We start from the raw sequence: 17,093 nt of genomic DNA on the forward strand, positions 1-17,093 counted from the left end.
GGACACTTGGTACAAATTAGGCAAAAATTGCTTAGTGCCAGCATTATAGTCATGAAAACGACAATGTGTAACCAACCTTAAGTCCAAAAAGCACTGTCTGCTTTGACAGGTCATAAGACTCGTTGGAGAATAGTTACAGAGTGGAGTTTTTCACCAAATTGTAGCCAAAACAGTGCTTTACTAGGACACTTGGTACAAATTAGGCAAAAATTGCTTAGTGCCAGCACTATAGTCATGAAAACGACAATGTGTAACCAACCTTAAGTCCAAAAAGCACTGTCTGCTTTGACAGGTCATAAGGCTCGTTGGAGAATAGTTTCAGAGTGGAGTTTTTCACCAAATTGTAGCCAAAACAGTGCTTTACTAGGACACTTGGTACAAATTAGGCAAAAATTGCTTAGTGCCAGCACTATAGTCATGAAAACGACAATGTGTAACCAACCTTAAGTCCAAAAAGCACTGTCTGCTTTGACAGGTCATAAGACTCGTTGGAGAATAGTTACAGAGTGGAGTTCTTCACCAAATTGTAGCCAAAACAGTGCTTTACTAGGTCACTTGGTACAGATTAGACAAAAAATATTTAGTAATAGCACTAGTCAGAAAAACCACAATCTGTAACCAACCTTAAGTCCAAAAAACACGGTCTGCTTTGACAGGTCATAAATCTCGTTGGAGAATAGTTACAGAGTGGAGTTCTTCACCAAATTGTAGCCAAAACAGTGCTTTACTAGGTCACTTGGTACAGATTAGGCAAAAATTGCTTAGTGCTAGCATTATGGTCATGAAAACGACAATGTGTAACCAACCTTAAGTCCAAAAAGTACTGTATGCTTTGACAGGTCATAAGTCTGGTTTTAGATTAGTTACAGAGTGGAGTTTTTCACCACATTGTAGCCAAAACAGTGCTTTACTAGACCACCTAGTACAAATCAGGCAAAATGTGTAACAAGTCTAAAAAGTTTGATTTGACAGGCCATACATCTGGTTTTATGACAGTTGAAAAGTTACATTTTTTACTCAATTGTAACTTAGTATGTTTACTCAAAATACACACTTTTTCAATTTAAAACATCTCTTGCCTCTATCAGTAAGCTTTTTAAATTATAAACCTGCACCAAGTCGTCAAGTCTATTTTTTGCTTTGGTCACTGTTAATTGTATTTTCTGATATAAAAATATCTCAGTGACAATCCAGTTCATATTTCTTTCTTCACATAGTTCTTGACAGATTATAGGCCGATCCAAAATGATGATCTAACTAGTATAAAGAGCAAATCAACGTGAATCATTATACCACATATAATTTAAATTATATCTGTGATCATATTCACAATGAAAAAGTGAGAGGATTACTTTCACTGCGTTACAATTTTGATTTTTATTATTCGTTGTTATTATGCAATGCCATATTTCACATACAACCAATTTAAATAAACAGATTTACTGTTATTCACCTTTGTAATATTCATGCAGTGTTCAACAATTTTCTTGCTTTGGCTTTAGTAGAAATCATATTGCTACAAAACCAAAATTAACTTTCTTGCCTGCATAATCAACTACTTTAGTAAACTTTTTGATAAACTCAATGTATTACATTTTTATTAATACGCTTTCACATATTTTACCATGTTGTGAAGCAAAATTGATGCCTGATATTTATTGCTACTAAATTTACTGCCCCTTTATGTAATAAAAGATGTACATACTCTTACAATTTAAGATATTCGTGGCATCTGTTACCTTCTTCCGTAGCAATTAGCAAGAGAAATTAAAGGTGTGCGCACGACAATTTAGTATACATCTAAATAGTTGTCAATTATTGCTTTTGGGTAAGAAGTCTAGTTAGGAAATACTGGTACTATTTAGTACTAAACTGGTTAATAAACACTTAAATTATGTGGATTTTGTACATTTTTAAACGTTTGGTAAACTCTACCGTTTTGCTTTCATTAATAATAATAGACACCCATTAAATGTCATGAGAATTATAATCTCTTATGTAATCTTGATAGGTATACTAATGGTTAGATGTAATAAAACCTTTGTGTACTCATAAACTAATCATTCTGAAAATAATCGCAATAAGTAGAAAATGCCCATTTTCAGCCTGGTTTATTTTTTAAGTGTCAATTAAGATGCAAAATTACTTTGTACGTATCATAATGACGGGCTTATTAACACCAATTACCCAATCACACTCTAACGTGTGACTTTGTTAGATTGCAGAACAGTGGATGAGGTCTTAATATCGATGGTTATCGACGCAGTTTTGATTGATTTAAGATAGGAATTTTAATTGGAGTTAGGAAATTCTAACAAAATTATTTGGGACACTTAGAACACATATTTCAGGAGTTCAAACTGGCTGAACATAAGTAATTATATTAAGGCAAGGTCTACATAAATCTACAAACGATCTTATCGTAGTTAAAAAACAATTAATCAACGGTCAGTATACATAATAAAGCTTTCTTAACTCTTACTTTTTGGCCGGACCGAATGGAGATTTAGTTCAAGAGGATACAATTAATTCATTTTCGCAATCCATTGAAGGTGATGTGGTACTGGCGGGTATACCGTTCTAGTAGGGCACCAGTTTGGGGGGTTTTCCTATCTTTTAAGTTCTTCGGCGGGTGGTACCGCAGTCGACGCAACGCTGACGCACTTTATACTCTGATTTTTTTTAGCAATGGTCGATTAGTTTCGGTGCCGTACTTTCGTTTTTTCGTTCAAGACGTGTGGTGGTGCATTTATTTGCGGATCGGTGACTGACGGTCAAAAGGTTGAATACGCAATTTAGTGGGTAGCTAGGAGTAACATGACTTTTCTCAGGTACGACAAAAATATTGATTGTTGATGGGCACTGTATGAGATTATATTGGTACCAGTTACAACAAAATGACAATTTTTAAAATTGGTTTTAAAGCATTTTGGGGAAAAAAGACAGTTGATTTGGCCAAAATTGGAAAACTGTAATTTTTGCCAAATAGTCATTTTTCTTTTTGGCTCAAAAAGGGCTTCAATGTACAGCAAAGGGCATATTTATACCAAAGAACCTTAAAATAGGTAAAATAAGTACTAAAAAAGCACTTAACGATTTTTTATTCAAATGCAGCTTTGGTAAAAACTGCAATTTTGGCATATTTTTATTTTGCTTCATAAAGGTTCCCAAGCACAGCAACAGGCATATTCATACTTAAGGACCTTAAATTAGGTAACCTTCCGAAACTTGGAAAAAAATAATGTATAATAAAGAAAAAAACACTAAACCTAACCTAAACTAAGAAAAACTGTAAATAGGGGGGTTTTAGCTTTAGCTTTAGACACTGTGTTGGTCGTACAGGGTGATTGACTGAAATTTGACCACCTTTTTAACTTCCTTGTTTTGAATTTTAGTAAAAAATTGCATATTACATTATGATACCTTTTGTGGAGAGTTTGGTCATCTATCTCCTGAATTCGTACTTGCTGTTCTGTTCTGTGTTTGTTATACAATACAATATTCATATACAAATACACAGAATTACACTTTAACAGACATATAAATGCGCATTTCTTGAGTCACTCTGTATATTGTTAAGTTGTCTGTGAACTAGGGTTATGCCATAATAATTGTTCTCATCTACATTATGGGTCTAAGTTCAATAACGTTCATTAGCTGCTTCCTGTTCACTTCTTCACTTTCACTTTTACCTTTCAATTGTATTTTTTTGTTGTATTCAAACACTTTCTAAGTTTTTTCTGCAGATTCTGTAAGGATGAGGGTAGCAATTTAGTGTTTGCTTTACAGTTCAACTATTTCTGGAACCTGAGTGCATCTCGTAGGTACTGAACCATTTCACAAGCATATTTCCTAGCTAAACAACCTTGATTTTAATTAGAATGTTGGTATCTGCAAAACTTGATGATACTCTATAAAATTGAATGCATTTCTTATAAACTGGAACTTACAAAACTAAAATATTTCACTGAAATTAATTCATTCTGTGACGAAACTTTTATACTAGAATATTTAAAAAAATCACTTTTTGTTTGGTTCTTAAACAAAAACAACGGTCAACGACAACAAATCACCAAGGTCTCATCCACCTCATTCTTCCACCAAATTGCAGAGTTTGCAATTTTAATTACGGCAGTTTCGCAGCCATATATGTAAGCAAATTAACTGTAAAACACGAATTTTCAGTATCGATTTAGTAGAATGCGTTACAAGGTTACTAAAATTCGAGAAACAAGATCGCACAAAACGGACTAATTAATTGGGTAATCTCCATAACATCTCGAATTTAGATTGCGTAATTAAGGTGGAGCACCTACATTATGCTATATGAGTGTTAAACATTTTGGTTTCATCAGCACCAGACTACAACAACTCATTTTTTTAGCTAACTCACTGGTTTTAATTTTTTGGTGAATTATTTTTATGCAACCGTCGTAACCTCAACCAGAAGGCATACAAATTCCTTTCACATTTTAATAAACTGGTACTTTCTCAGACGGTCTTCATTTTGCAATCCAATCTTTGTAAACGGCGAAATTTTACATAAACGTTACTATTGGCGCTGTTATGTAAACTACAAAATGTATCTTCTTCTTACTACACTTAAGTAACCACTAAATGCGTATACTGTGGATTCCAATTAGACGCAATTCATATTAAAGCTTCTTTTAGCTAGTACATATTAAGAAACATTCCCAAGAACACAGTGAATCTAAAAATGCAACAAACAAGATTTTTGGGTCAAAATTTACTTCTTTCTGGTGCTCATCAGCTTCAATTAAGAGGATTACCAATGTTATATAAGGTCAAAATTGATGGATTAGTGTGGTGTACTATAAAATGGTAAATAACAAGATATTTTTTTATTATTTTGAATGTGAATATCTCGGTAACATGAAGAGCTAGATTTGACTCATTTTGTAGTGCTTTTTATCCTCTTTCGTTTTAGTGAAATCTATAAGAATTGAAATAAAAACGTTACAATCATTCCAAAATTGAAAAAATGCCATTTTTGCAAAAAGTGCAATTTTGGCAATTTTTTATTTTGCTCCAGAAGGGTTTTAATGCACAGCAAAAGGCATATTTATACCAAAGGATCTTAAATAAGGTGAAATAAGTACAAAAAAAAAGCACTTTAAAATTTTTCAATAATTTAATCGAGAAAAAGAAAGATTTTGATAAATTTGTCCCTCTAAATTGTGAATAGTAACTGAAAATAACATGAAATTCCACGGTCTAACCATATTTGCATACATAAGGCTTTTTCAATAATGCTTCCGCAATACTTCCTTAGAATCTGATATTAACTCGAAATGTCATTAATAAATTATAATTAAAATGTACCATTTCTCATTCTGACACCCCATGTATGTCACACTTTAATTGATTACAGGGTTCCTTGACATTTATTAACAGTTTATAAGTCGATTAGGTTATTTATGTGCTTTGATTGAATTGTCTCGATTGTCCAATTGGAAATGTCCTGCAGCCTGTTTGTTACTCTTCTTTTCCAATTTCCAAGCAATTATCATATCAACACAGTCTTCCTCTCTTCTTTTATCAGTTCTCTGAGCAATTACCCAGCTTCTCTTTGCTCTTGTTTCATCAGTTTGTCTTTTTTCGGAATATCTGAGCAATTAGCTGGCTCAATCATTTCAACACATTCTGGCACTCTTCTTTATCAGTTAGTGTTCTTTTGAAATTTCTGAGCAATTTTACAACAAATTCTTCTGCCATTCTCTTGAGAATTTTAGACCTTTAGCCAGCTCAATCATTTCAAAACAATTCTCACACAATCCGGGAGGTTCCGATTTTTTGATTTTTTGTGCAATTATTTAGGATAATTGTTTATAATTTTTTTTTGGGTTAAGTGGAAAACCAATTTTAGGGTTTCAGTGGAAAAATTGAACTTTGCCTTTTGGAATATTAATAATTGGCTAGTTATGGGGCTAATTTCAGGGTGATTAATGTAATTGTTTTATTGAAACGATTTCAAAAAAGATGATTATTATTAATTATTTCAACATACATTCTTCTACTTTTCTCTTGAAAATGTTGGGCATTTAGCTGAATAGTAATAATCTCAGATTTGTTAACACATTTATTTGATATAGTAACTGATAACAAAGTGAAATCACCAACTTATAAAAGGATACTCACGATAACTCTCTTCGTGTAATTATTGCTACCAACCTTTACAAAAAGTGGACTAGATGAGGTAACATCAGATACAACAATGTCTGTCGGCTCTAGGCAAAAGCAGTCCCGCCTATTTATTTTATCAATATCATCAATAAATAATACTCTTATTTGCATAAACCTTTTCGACCTATTTAACAGCTGGTATTCAAGTTATTCTTGATTGTATGTTTACTTAAGGTGATCGCATTAAAATAAATTGCCTTGCCTCTTTAGTACAAAAACTACAAATTAATGCTTAATATTATCGTCAGTGTTTTTTTCAAGTTTTTCCTACCTACTTTAATTTGACATTTTCTGTAATTTGCATCATAAAATACCAGAAGCATATACGGAGATTGCCACACCTAAAAAAAAACAACATCCGCGATCTAATATTTATTAATTAGTTACATTATAATGTTAACGTAAAATTCTCAAGACTTCATCAAAAAGTTGCATAATAATTCAGTAATCTGGTGTTATTTTACGGTATAGCCTTGTCTGAGTAAAAGTTGGGGTATTGTGTATCTTTACGTAATTAGAGCTTCTAAAATGTTGACGTAAATATTTTGTAATGTTAAGGCCAGCAGCCCTGGTACTTCCTATTAAAACATTTTTTTTGTAACAGTAGCCTTAACATTACGATCACTAATTAACTAAAATTAAGCCTCCAAAAAACTGGCTGTAATTGATTACTTAAATTTATTATGCAGCCCAACTTTTATTTTCCTGTCAGCCATGTAAAATGTTGTTAAGAACTTGTTAGTACCTGTCAAGCAATAAATTCACTACATTTTTTCATTGCGTAATGTTATTAAATACAAACAATTTGATAAATGCATTAAAAATGTGAACTTGGAAGTCATATAAATCAATAATTGTAATAAAATATGAACTATGAAGCAAACATGATAAATTAGCTACTAAAGAATCAATGCAAGACGAAATTGTTTTTGCATTTCTGTATCTACCAAAAAAGTCAAATTATTGATAATTTTTTAATAATTTTTTAGCTCTGAAAAGTTTCTAAAACTGCTTTTTCTCTTCAAGGCAAGAGGTTTCTGTTTAATATATTCATGTTCACTGCCAGTAGGCTCATATATATCATAATTCACTTTACATAACATCTTACACAACATATAAATTAAACCAAACAAAACACCTGTCGCCCCTATTTCTTTTTTGACTGATGATTATTAATGTCATGTCAATAAAACACGTTTCAACTAACTGGTGCTGAACGATGTTGAAAAATTGTTATTATTTTTGGCTGCAAAAAAAGGGGGCCTATGGCCAAATATAGCATTTTCAGCTACTGAATATGGAAACTTGCTATTGATCTACATTTCGACGAGCCTATGGGTCAGGCGTGTGTTTAGAATATTTATTATGCGGTTTCGGTGCCGAAATGCAGTAATTAATTAAAACAAATAAGTAGATCAGTTTAGTTGCAGTTAGTTCTGCCAACCTTAAAGCAACCTGGTTATACAAATTCTTGTGTAAATTAAACCGCCTACATATCATTCAATCTTTTTTGTTTGGCCAGTCTAAAGAATAAGGTTGATGACTATCATCGTCATTATTTTGTAGTCCGTTCACAGCTGATCTAAATAGTTTCAATAAATCACTTACGTTACGCAGTCACGATATTCTTCCTACAATCAACCACTTCGCTTTTCTTGTATAACACTTTTAGTTTAGCTTCCATTATACTCAAAGCACACTTGAAACTGACTTGGGTTTTTAATTCTGAACTGTTTTCAATATGGGTTTGGACCATTTGCACGATAATTTTTATATAGTGCTGTAAATCATCTCATCCATGTAGGTGGCCCAAAACAGTTCCTGAACAGTTCAGAATCATGAACCCGAATAAATCTAATAGTAACACAAGTTGTTGAAACACAATAAAAATGCCAAAATATTGACAGTTTGATTTAAATGATAGAACAGTAAAATTTGTTGAAAATGTTGATAGTTTGTTGAAAATTATTGTATGTATGACTATTATTTGAAAATAGAACAAAATAATGACAGTTTTACAGGGAAATTTCAGTGTAACTCTCTTAAACAGAATGAAACCTGTTAAAATTTTCAAGTTTGGAGTTTTGCCATGGAAAACTCACTTAAAAAACAGTAAAATTGATAACTTTGCTCTACAAAAACGTGAAAAAACCCCCAAAATATTGGTAGTTTGACAGACAAATTGACTGAAAATATCAGACCACGCAAATATATACCACGCAAAAACCACTTGAAAGAAGAGTAAAAATGATAACTTTGCTCTGCAAAAAATGTGAAAATAGAAGAAAATAATGACAGTTTGACAGGGAAATTTCAGTGATTCTATTAAACAGAATGAAACTTCCCAAAATTTTGATAGTTTGACAGGCAAATTGACTGAAAATATCAGTGTTACTATATTAAACAGAAGTACATAAAAAATGTCATATTTTGCAATTTATACCACGAAAAACCACTTGAAAGAAGAGTAAAAATGATAACTTTGCTCTGCAAAAAAATGTGAAAATAGAACAAAATAATGAGAGTTTGACAGGGAAATGTCAGTGATTTTTTTAAACAGAATGAAACTTCCCAAAATATTGATAGTTTGACAGGCAAATTGACTGAAAATATCAGACAGTGTTACTCTATTAAACAGAAGTACATCAAAAATGCCATATTTTGCAATTTATACCACGCAAAAACCACCTGAAAGAAGAGTAAAAATAATAACTTTGCTCTGCAAAAAATGTGAAAATAGAACAAAATAATGACAGTTTGACAGGGAAATGTCAGTGATTTTTTTAAACAGAATGAAACTTCCCAAAATATTGATAGTTTGACAGGCAAATTGACTGAAAATATCAGACAGTGTTACTCTATTAAACAGTACATAAAAAATGTCAAATTTTGCAATTTATATCATGGAAAAACCACTTGAAGGAAGAGTAAAATTGATAACTTTGCTCTATAAAAAAACAACAACAAAAGTGCCATTTCAAAAGCCAACAAAATTTCCTTTGCTACAAAGTTTTAGAGCAACAACTTTCACTTGCCCAAAAACTGAGAAAAAAACAATTTTAGGAAGTTGAATTAAAATAGTTCTTTGATTTTTAGGTTTGGTTAGGTCACTTTCGTTGAATATTTACCAGAATCTTCATTCCAATAATCCAAATGTAATTCCAAAAAATATGCATTTTTATAACTTGATCTAATTAGTCTCCATTATTATGCAAACATTTGATAGAGACCATTTAACATCTCGTTTATTGTTATTAGGTACATTAGCATATATTATTATAATATAAGCACATTTTATTTGCTTTGATAATGCCTAACACTACCTCCATTGTTTAAATAAATTGAATGACAGAACGAGCTGTGGCAGTTTAAGACTTTTATCTTCTCATGGTTGTGAAATAACGGCGATTGTAGTAAACCACACCGCATATACAGAATGTTGTCTGTATATAATAACTGTACCTAACCGTGGTTATTGTTTCATTATTGACTGGTAATATTACCACATATGCGGTTGGCAACGTGGGCGGGTCATATAACTTATGAGTCTTTTACCGGTTTTTAAGGGATTTTGTAGGTCGACAAGTGGCATTTTTCTTACTGCCTTGAGTCAGGGTGTGCCACTTTTCTGATGTTTATTTAGTATTACGTATTGAACGGTTCATTCATCTATCAATCAGATAATAACCTATTTTCAAGGCGGGTTAAGCACAAACAGCTTCCCAAACGCATTGGTGAGATAACAATCGATAGAAGCTAATTTGAACGAGTGTCGTAAGTAGCATAGTTGAAATCGTTTCAAACGCAACCAATAAAACAATTAGTAGAAAAACTGATCTGGTTGATTGGAAGTACCATTTAATTTTAAGATCGAAAGTTATGCTATCTGCGGTAGATCGGAATTGCTTCGAATGTGTCAATTTACACTCCCAGGCATGTCAATGGACGGTGCTAAAGTTAGGAGGCAATAAAAAAGTGGGCTGGCTGCTAATACTTATATCCATTTCATTAATTTGCACCAACAACAACATATATTACATTAGAATGACGATATCCAACCATTACTGCTTACGAAACTGGTTTTAAAAGAGACTTATTTGCCTTTTTTCCTGTGTGTTTCCTATTTAGAATTATGGCCTACCTGGGCAATTTAACAGAAATGGTCGATGACCAATTGGTCTTTGTGGTAATTTCTGTACAGAATGGTCCAAATTCATGTCATCAGTCTCTTAACCGGTTACATTATCAGACAACAGTTATTTAAATTAAAAGTTAGTTTTGTCAGGATTTACCATTAAAAATTAACATTATGGTAAGCGAAAATATAACTTAATAAGGGCGTTAGAGAGAACAAATAAATACATTAATAGCTCTAATACCAATTCAAAAATATAACATCAATTTTGACAGTTATTTTTGTTTTTACTTCATTTTGTTATTACAGTCAAAATTTGTTTTTAAATAATTCTGAATATAAGAGCAATTCAGGCAATACCAATCCAACCATGCGAGTATTTGAAACACCCTGTACACCTTTTGGTATACCGCAATTTGTAAAAGGAAATGCTAGCAACTTAAGCCGGATAGATTTACTCTTTTTACTCTATTTATTATTTCTTAATCAATGTAATCCAATTAAGTTAATATGTGTAAATAATCCATTGATATCGGTTATGCTATAATAATTAATTACATAGTACTTTTAATACATAGGAAACGAATACCATTTTCTAGTTGAATAAACCAAACATGTAAATTTTTAATTTACCAAATAAAAGTGACTTCAAACGAAATCATCAAACTTGGTGAAATAAGCATGGTTCTGAATGTTACGAAATTGTATTGGTATTGCCTAGGACAGTGTAAGTGGTGGTAAAACAAGATTATTATATTTTCGATGCCTAAAACTGCAAGTAATCAATCAAAACTAATCAATAATTTATCATCGTTATTAACAAATTAAGATCGAATACTGTTGGCAAATTTGGATTCTGTTTTTGGTCTTCCTATTATGTATTTATATTTGTGTAGTGTCTCTGGTTCCATTGGTTATACAATTTTTATACTTTGTCCTTTACTACACCAACACTAAATAAGAATATAACCTCATAACCGTTGACCCAAATCAGCAAAACGTCTGAACGAATTGATGCAGTACCATAATTAACCGGTTGGGTGCGAATCTGTATCATTATACGAGTATATCTTGACGTGTTGCTCAACACAAACTGGCAGTACTGTTACAAAAGAAAATTGATGAAGTGAAAGTAAACGTTATTGTAAAGAGTCTGGAATTAGTGATCATTAAAATGGATTTCAAAAGTAAATCGTCGGAGGATACAAATCATTTTAGACCCACCTAATTTGCTCAACTTATATAGCAACTAATGCATTAATATGTTGATTTTATCAGTCAGAAATGTTGCAAAAGCTATCATTAAAGTTTTAAAGCTAACAACGTTAATGACACATTTTAACTACCTGTGGGTGCTTCTATTAAAGATCATTTTGCAAAATAGTTTGACATAAGGTCATCAATAACATTTTTATGAATAATGAATCATTTATAGTCCCTCATGTTTCGTGATCATTTGCAATAAAACCAGATCAATCTCAACTGATCTGTATAAGGCACGTGCTATAATTGAATTATCGTGATTTCGTTCCAATGGGCGATAAAATTGGAATAAATATTACACAATATTTAATTGGCAGTGTCGTTACGATCATCTTTGCGGTATTCCCATACAAGTTCAATTGACTCCAAATGAGCAGAACATGTGACGATGACCTTCTGAAAGTGATCTACTGGGCCATTAATACACACATACATGGTTCTCAACGATTTTAAAAGTGAACGTATTTGTATCAGGGACAAAGTTAAATTAAAACTGGTCGGAAAAATTCAATTACCACAAACGGTCCAGTATTAAAAGTACATGTTGTATACATGACCATTACTTTTATATCCTGGCCAAAAAAAAACATACTATTGTTCTTGTTACAGGGGTCCAAGCCTATGGGTAGGGCTGTGCTGGTTCCTTCATGTTGAACTTGCGACATCCATTGTACAGTACCAACCGTTAGAAGTAGCAGGAAACGGAAACAATGATTGCGCTTTGCTTTTGAATGGTCCTCCTAGAAGCAGTCTTTTTGATTACCAGTATAACTTGTTAAGGGGGAGTAACTCGTAAGTATTAACTAGCTAGCACAATAATTAAAACAATTCACTCGTACATAAATAACCAAAATATTTTGATTCAGAGGATATAACGGCCCTCACACTTGCATCACTTACGATGCAGTCAATGCAGCATATTTGGAAGCAAGAAAAAGAATACGTAAGTCATCTTCTTTCACTCTTATTCAAAACTTCACACTCACTAAAAATTCAGCTGTTGCCCAGCCATACAGAGACTGGAAACCTGAGGATGTCGCCACTGTTGGCGAGTTACTTCTGGATATATCCAACAACTTAGCCAGAACGTAAGGCTACTTTACTAGTTAATTTGTTGTGAAATGTAATAATTGTAACCTCATGGCAGATATGGCTTGACTTATGAAGATATTGAGAAAGGTCTTCCTTTAATTGACACTAGTAAAACAATGATAAGAGATGTCTGTCCGCCATATTTATCCAATGTGGAGTGTCGACCTGGGAAGTACCGGCGTTACGATGGGCTTTGCACTAATTTGGAGCACCCAACTTGGGGTGCTATTAACACTCCCTTCACCAGGTAAAAAATTTTAAATAACTTTTTAAAAACCTAATTTAAATTCTTTCAGGTTAATGGGACCTTTGTATGCTGATGGAATGTCAGATCCACGTATAAGTCTCACTGGAGGACCTTTGCCTGGTTCTAGAGTGGTTTCAAGAGTTATGCACCCTGACCAAGGTTTTCACGACCACGCCGGTACCTTGATGATCATAGCCTGGGGCCAATTTATGGACCACGACTACACCTTAACCGCCACTCCATTAGGTACCATTAACAAACGTTAAAAAAACCTTTGTACAAACTTTGTATTTGCAGATCCTTTCAATAGAAACGACCCGGAGGAATGTTGCGGAAAACCAGCACCGTTAAAACATCCCTACTGTAACGAAATCGAAATCCCTGAAGATGACTACTTTTATAACATGTATAACGTAAAATGTTTTAACTTTGTTAGATCATTTCCGGCCGTTAGGCCTGGCTGTCGTTTGGGTTCGAAAGTGCCATACAATACGCTTACAGGGGTTCTGGATGGGAATACTGTCTATGGAATTTCTGAACATCATGCACGGTTAGTGTAAAAATCCATGTAAAGGACATAAAGCCAAATTGATTTTCTAGAAAACTTCGTGAAGGACATGGAGGTCTCTTAAGAATGAATCCAGCTTTCGCCGAATACGGTTTAAAGGATTTGTTGCCTTTAAAACTGGATATTCCCGATGAAGGCTGCACTAGACCAAATGCTAGCATGTACTGTTTTGAAGCAGGTATTTACCAATTACCACAAAACATTTTAGAAGTCAATAACGAACGTTATTATAGGGGAAATTCGAGTAAACGAGCAGCTAATTCTGTCTGTTATGCACACTCTAATGGCCAGAGAACATAACAGGATAGCTAAGGAATTAGCGAAAGTAAATCCCCACTGGGATGATGAGACTTTGTTTCAGGAATCTAGAAGAATTATTATTGCCATCATTCAACATATTACATACAACGAATTTTTACCCATTCTATTAGGCAAGGATGTTATGGAAAAGTTTGGATTGTTGCTACACAAAGAGGTACACAACAAAAGTTATAAAGGTTTTAAAATGCAACTTTGGTTCGGCTATTAGGGCTATTGGCAGGGATATGACTCAAATATCAACCCTAACGTTATCGATGCCTTTGCAGCAGCCGCCTTTAGATTTGGTCACTCATTGCTGCCTACCGCTGTAGAACGATGGAGCAAATCTCATAAATTTATCGGTCAGTTTATATGCAATTTAAATTTAAATGACACTATAACATGTAATTGTAGCTTCCAAAAGATTATCAGATCTAATTAGGCGACCCTACGACCTCTACAGAGCTGGAGTATTGGATGAATACATTATGGGTTTGTTAAACCAAGTGGCACAAGCTATGGACGATTCGATTACTCAAGAAGTGACCAATCACCTGTTTAAAAAAGTAGGCTCTCGCTTTGGTATGGATTTAGTGAGCTTCAACATGCAAAGAGGAAGAGAATTTGGTATTCCTGGTTATATGGAGTTCAGAAAGTTCTGTGGATTACCAGTTTCAAACAGTTTTGACGACATGTTGGGTTCTATGCCTAATGAAACTGTAGCTAAATACGCCTCAATTTACCAGTATGTTTAAACTACTTTTTGCTACTGTTTTATTTAAACAGTAAATTTGTAGACATCCATACGATATTGACTTGTGGTCAGGTGGTGTGTGCGAAAAACCACTGCCAGGCAGCATGTTGGGACCAACTTTTGCTTGTATCATTGCCACGCAGTTTAGCTACTCTAGAAGAGGAGACAGATTTTGGTACGAACTACCCAATCAACCTTCTTCATTTACTGTAGATCAGTTAGAAGAAATTCGCAAAGTCAGATTGGCCAGGATTGTATGTGATAACACGGATCTACTTGATACCATTCAGCTATTTCCCATGGTCCTACCAGACCATGAAATGTATGTTACCACAATTTTGCATTACATTATCTAGCTAACAATTCTATTATTATAGCAATCCCCGAGTGCCTTGTAAAAGTCAAGTGATACCCAACATGGATTTCTCCAAATGGGCCGAATTTCCTCATCACTCGTTTTTTGAACCCTTATTAAAAAAATAAGAACTTATCAGGATGCCATAGTTTAATTGTAATATTTATTTTTTAAGCGAGAGAGCGAATTTATCAAATGTGACATCACATATTGACATTTTAGGTACTAAAATGATCACATAAAAAAAACTATGTACATATCTATGCAATAATTTATCAGTATGTATTTAATAGTGTATCATCTTTACAGCTAAAAGTCATTTTCGTCCATATTTTAATTATAAGTGTTTTGTAATATTTTTATATAAAATAATAGAAAGGAAGTATAAAATACAAAAACGTGTGGTTGTCTAATCATTTACAACTATTAAAAAATTGGAAAAATGACATTTTTGCTTAAAAGTGCTTAGAAAATTTTTATTTTGATCCATAAGGGTTCCAATGCACAGCAAAAGGCATATTTATACCTTAAATTAAGTGAAGGAAGCACTTTAAACCGACGGAATTAATGTGGACGACATATAGGTGCAAATACTACCAAACTAAAACAAAAAAAGTTCTTAAGTGTTATTTATTAGAAATAATATATTACATTAAAATATCACAAAATCCTGTCATACAGTTTATTAACAATCTATTTCTTGAATACGTTTTTGTAAAGCATTTATAAGCCTCTGGTAAATACTAAGAGTCTCTAAAGGACTTCGATCAAATTCATCCTTTTCATTGTTTTGTTCTGCTGTGTTTAGCTCAATTTGGGCCTCAATTTCTTTCATTTGAGCTGTGAGCACTAGAAGCCTAGCAGGCAAATCAAGATTCTCCATGTTTTCTATGGTTAGAAGTGCATTTTTCTCTGCGTCTGTCAAGAGTTTAGGTTGATTGTTTATAGGTGGTAGCAAGCCAAACAATACACATCTGTTTAGGTTAATATTATCTTCCAGGATTTTGTTTTTCTGTTGATTGTGGTAGGAAAATAATGGTCTTGCAAGGATCTGAAATTTTTCTCAAATTTAGACTAAAAGGAATAATAAAAGTAAAAACTATAATAACCTTGCACTCAATATTTCTATATTTAAAGTTGTTTTTATATGGTGGTGAACATTGCACTTCCAGTTCTTCAGTTATTTTTCTCTTTACAGGTGTGCAAGCCAAAAGCAACAGGCTTTTATAAGCTTCACTAAGTTCATTAGATAATTGCTTGTCAAGCACTTCATGACTAATATCTGCCACTTCTTCTACTTCCATATTGTCACTCATATTTTTAGTCTCACTTACTTCTTCTGCACTTCCATCTTCAGTAATACTAACACTCTCATTCAAAGGAGTTTCCTCAAATTCCTCCATTCTTTCACCCTGGTAACTCTGTGGAAAACCATCAACATAAAAACTATTACTGCAGTTAAAATATCCAAACCTACCTCATTTGTTAAGTATTTATAGTCTAAGGTTCCATTCTCAAATTTTTTTAGTAGGGTTTTGTAATCCCAATTTAAGTTGAACTGCACATTATCATTATTGTCTGGTAACGGAATTTCTTTTGTAGAAACTCTCATCTGTTTACAAGCAATTACTTTGCTTTGTAAGTGCAGAAACTCTAATTTAGTTGTTGATGTTTCCCTGTATGGAAACTCCAAAATGTCATTTTCCTCAGTACTTTTGAAAAACATGTTTGTTCCTATGCAATGTTGGACAGTGCCTGTGAACTGGTGTGATTAAACAACCGGATAGATTTAAAATGCAGGAGCTACTTACCCTTAAAAATTAGGTCATTAACTTGTACAAGTGGATTTGGGGTATCCAGATTTGCTACCCGAAAAAACACTTTGCTTTTTAGTATATCACTGGGAAGTTTATCAGTAAAGTCCAGAAACACTAGTGTTTCCTCTTCTCTTGGCTTTGATGTCATTGTTTGAAATTATAAGGTAAATAACTGCTTTACAAGTAAATTGCTAACTGTACTGTAACAAAATATTAACTTTAAAATTAAATACAAATTTTGTAAACAATAGCACAAATAGTAAACACAATACATATACATAACCCAACTTTTCAACTGTCGTCCGCACATATGACATGTCATTTCTGCATCGGTGCCAAATACATACTAAAAAATGAC

General features: G+C 33.1%; 2 protein-coding genes across 2 annotated transcripts; one reads left to right on the forward strand and one right to left on the reverse strand.

The window, feature by feature from the left end:
* The first annotated feature begins 2,547 nt into the window (after window positions 1-2,547).
* On the forward strand, window positions 2,548-15,414 carry cysu (peroxidase homolog). Its single transcript, XM_081986400.1, has 13 exons — window positions 2,548-2,831; window positions 12,212-12,394; window positions 12,469-12,545; window positions 12,600-12,690; window positions 12,750-12,941; window positions 12,991-13,187; window positions 13,239-13,491; window positions 13,542-13,687; window positions 13,743-13,984; window positions 14,039-14,171; window positions 14,224-14,554; window positions 14,607-14,885; window positions 14,941-15,414. The coding sequence occupies exons 1-13, from the start codon at window positions 2,818-2,820 to the stop codon at window positions 15,044-15,046; spliced, it is 2,244 nt and encodes a 747-aa protein (XP_081842526.1). The 5' UTR covers window positions 2,548-2,817; the 3' UTR covers window positions 15,047-15,414.
* A 118-nt stretch (window positions 15,415-15,532) lies between these two features.
* LOC145733542 (uncharacterized) lies at window positions 15,533-17,025 on the reverse strand. Its single transcript, XM_081986422.1, has 4 exons — window positions 16,730-17,025; window positions 16,396-16,673; window positions 16,028-16,339; window positions 15,533-15,969 (listed from the first exon to the last, which is right to left on the reverse strand). The coding sequence occupies exons 1-4, from the start codon at window positions 16,881-16,883 to the stop codon at window positions 15,604-15,606; spliced, it is 1,110 nt and encodes a 369-aa protein (XP_081842548.1). The 5' UTR covers window positions 16,884-17,025; the 3' UTR covers window positions 15,533-15,603.
* Between the last annotated feature and the right edge of the window lie 68 nt (window positions 17,026-17,093).

This window comes from Ips typographus, linkage group LG9 (assembly GCF_016097725.1).
Source record: "Ips typographus isolate SLU linkage group LG9, UJ_Ityp_2.0, whole genome shotgun sequence".
Classification (NCBI taxonomy): domain Eukaryota; kingdom Metazoa; phylum Arthropoda; class Insecta; order Coleoptera; family Curculionidae; genus Ips; species Ips typographus.

What these genes read in the sequence shown, in the direction of transcription:
- cysu (XM_081986400.1), top strand. An exon ending in GGAAGCAAGAAAAAGAATAC is followed by an intron (nt 12,546 to 12,599) that starts GTAAGTCATCTT and finishes CTAAAAATTCAG; the next exon opens with CTGTTGCCCAGCCATACAGA. An exon ending in ATTAACACTCCCTTCACCAG is followed by an intron (nt 12,942 to 12,990) that starts GTAAAAAATTTT and finishes AAATTCTTTCAG; the next exon opens with GTTAATGGGACCTTTGTATG.
- LOC145733542 (XM_081986422.1), bottom strand. Translation starts at nt 16,883, where the DNA reads ATGACATCAAAGCCAAGAGAAGAGGAAACACTAGTGTTTCTGGACTTT. An exon ending in TAATGACCTAATTTTTAAGG is followed by an intron (nt 16,674 to 16,729) that starts GTAAGTAGCTCC and finishes ACCAGTTCACAG; the next exon opens with GCACTGTCCAACATTGCATA. An exon ending in ATAAATACTTAACAAATGAG is followed by an intron (nt 16,340 to 16,395) that starts GTAGGTTTGGAT and finishes GGTTTTCCACAG; the next exon opens with AGTTACCAGGGTGAAAGAAT.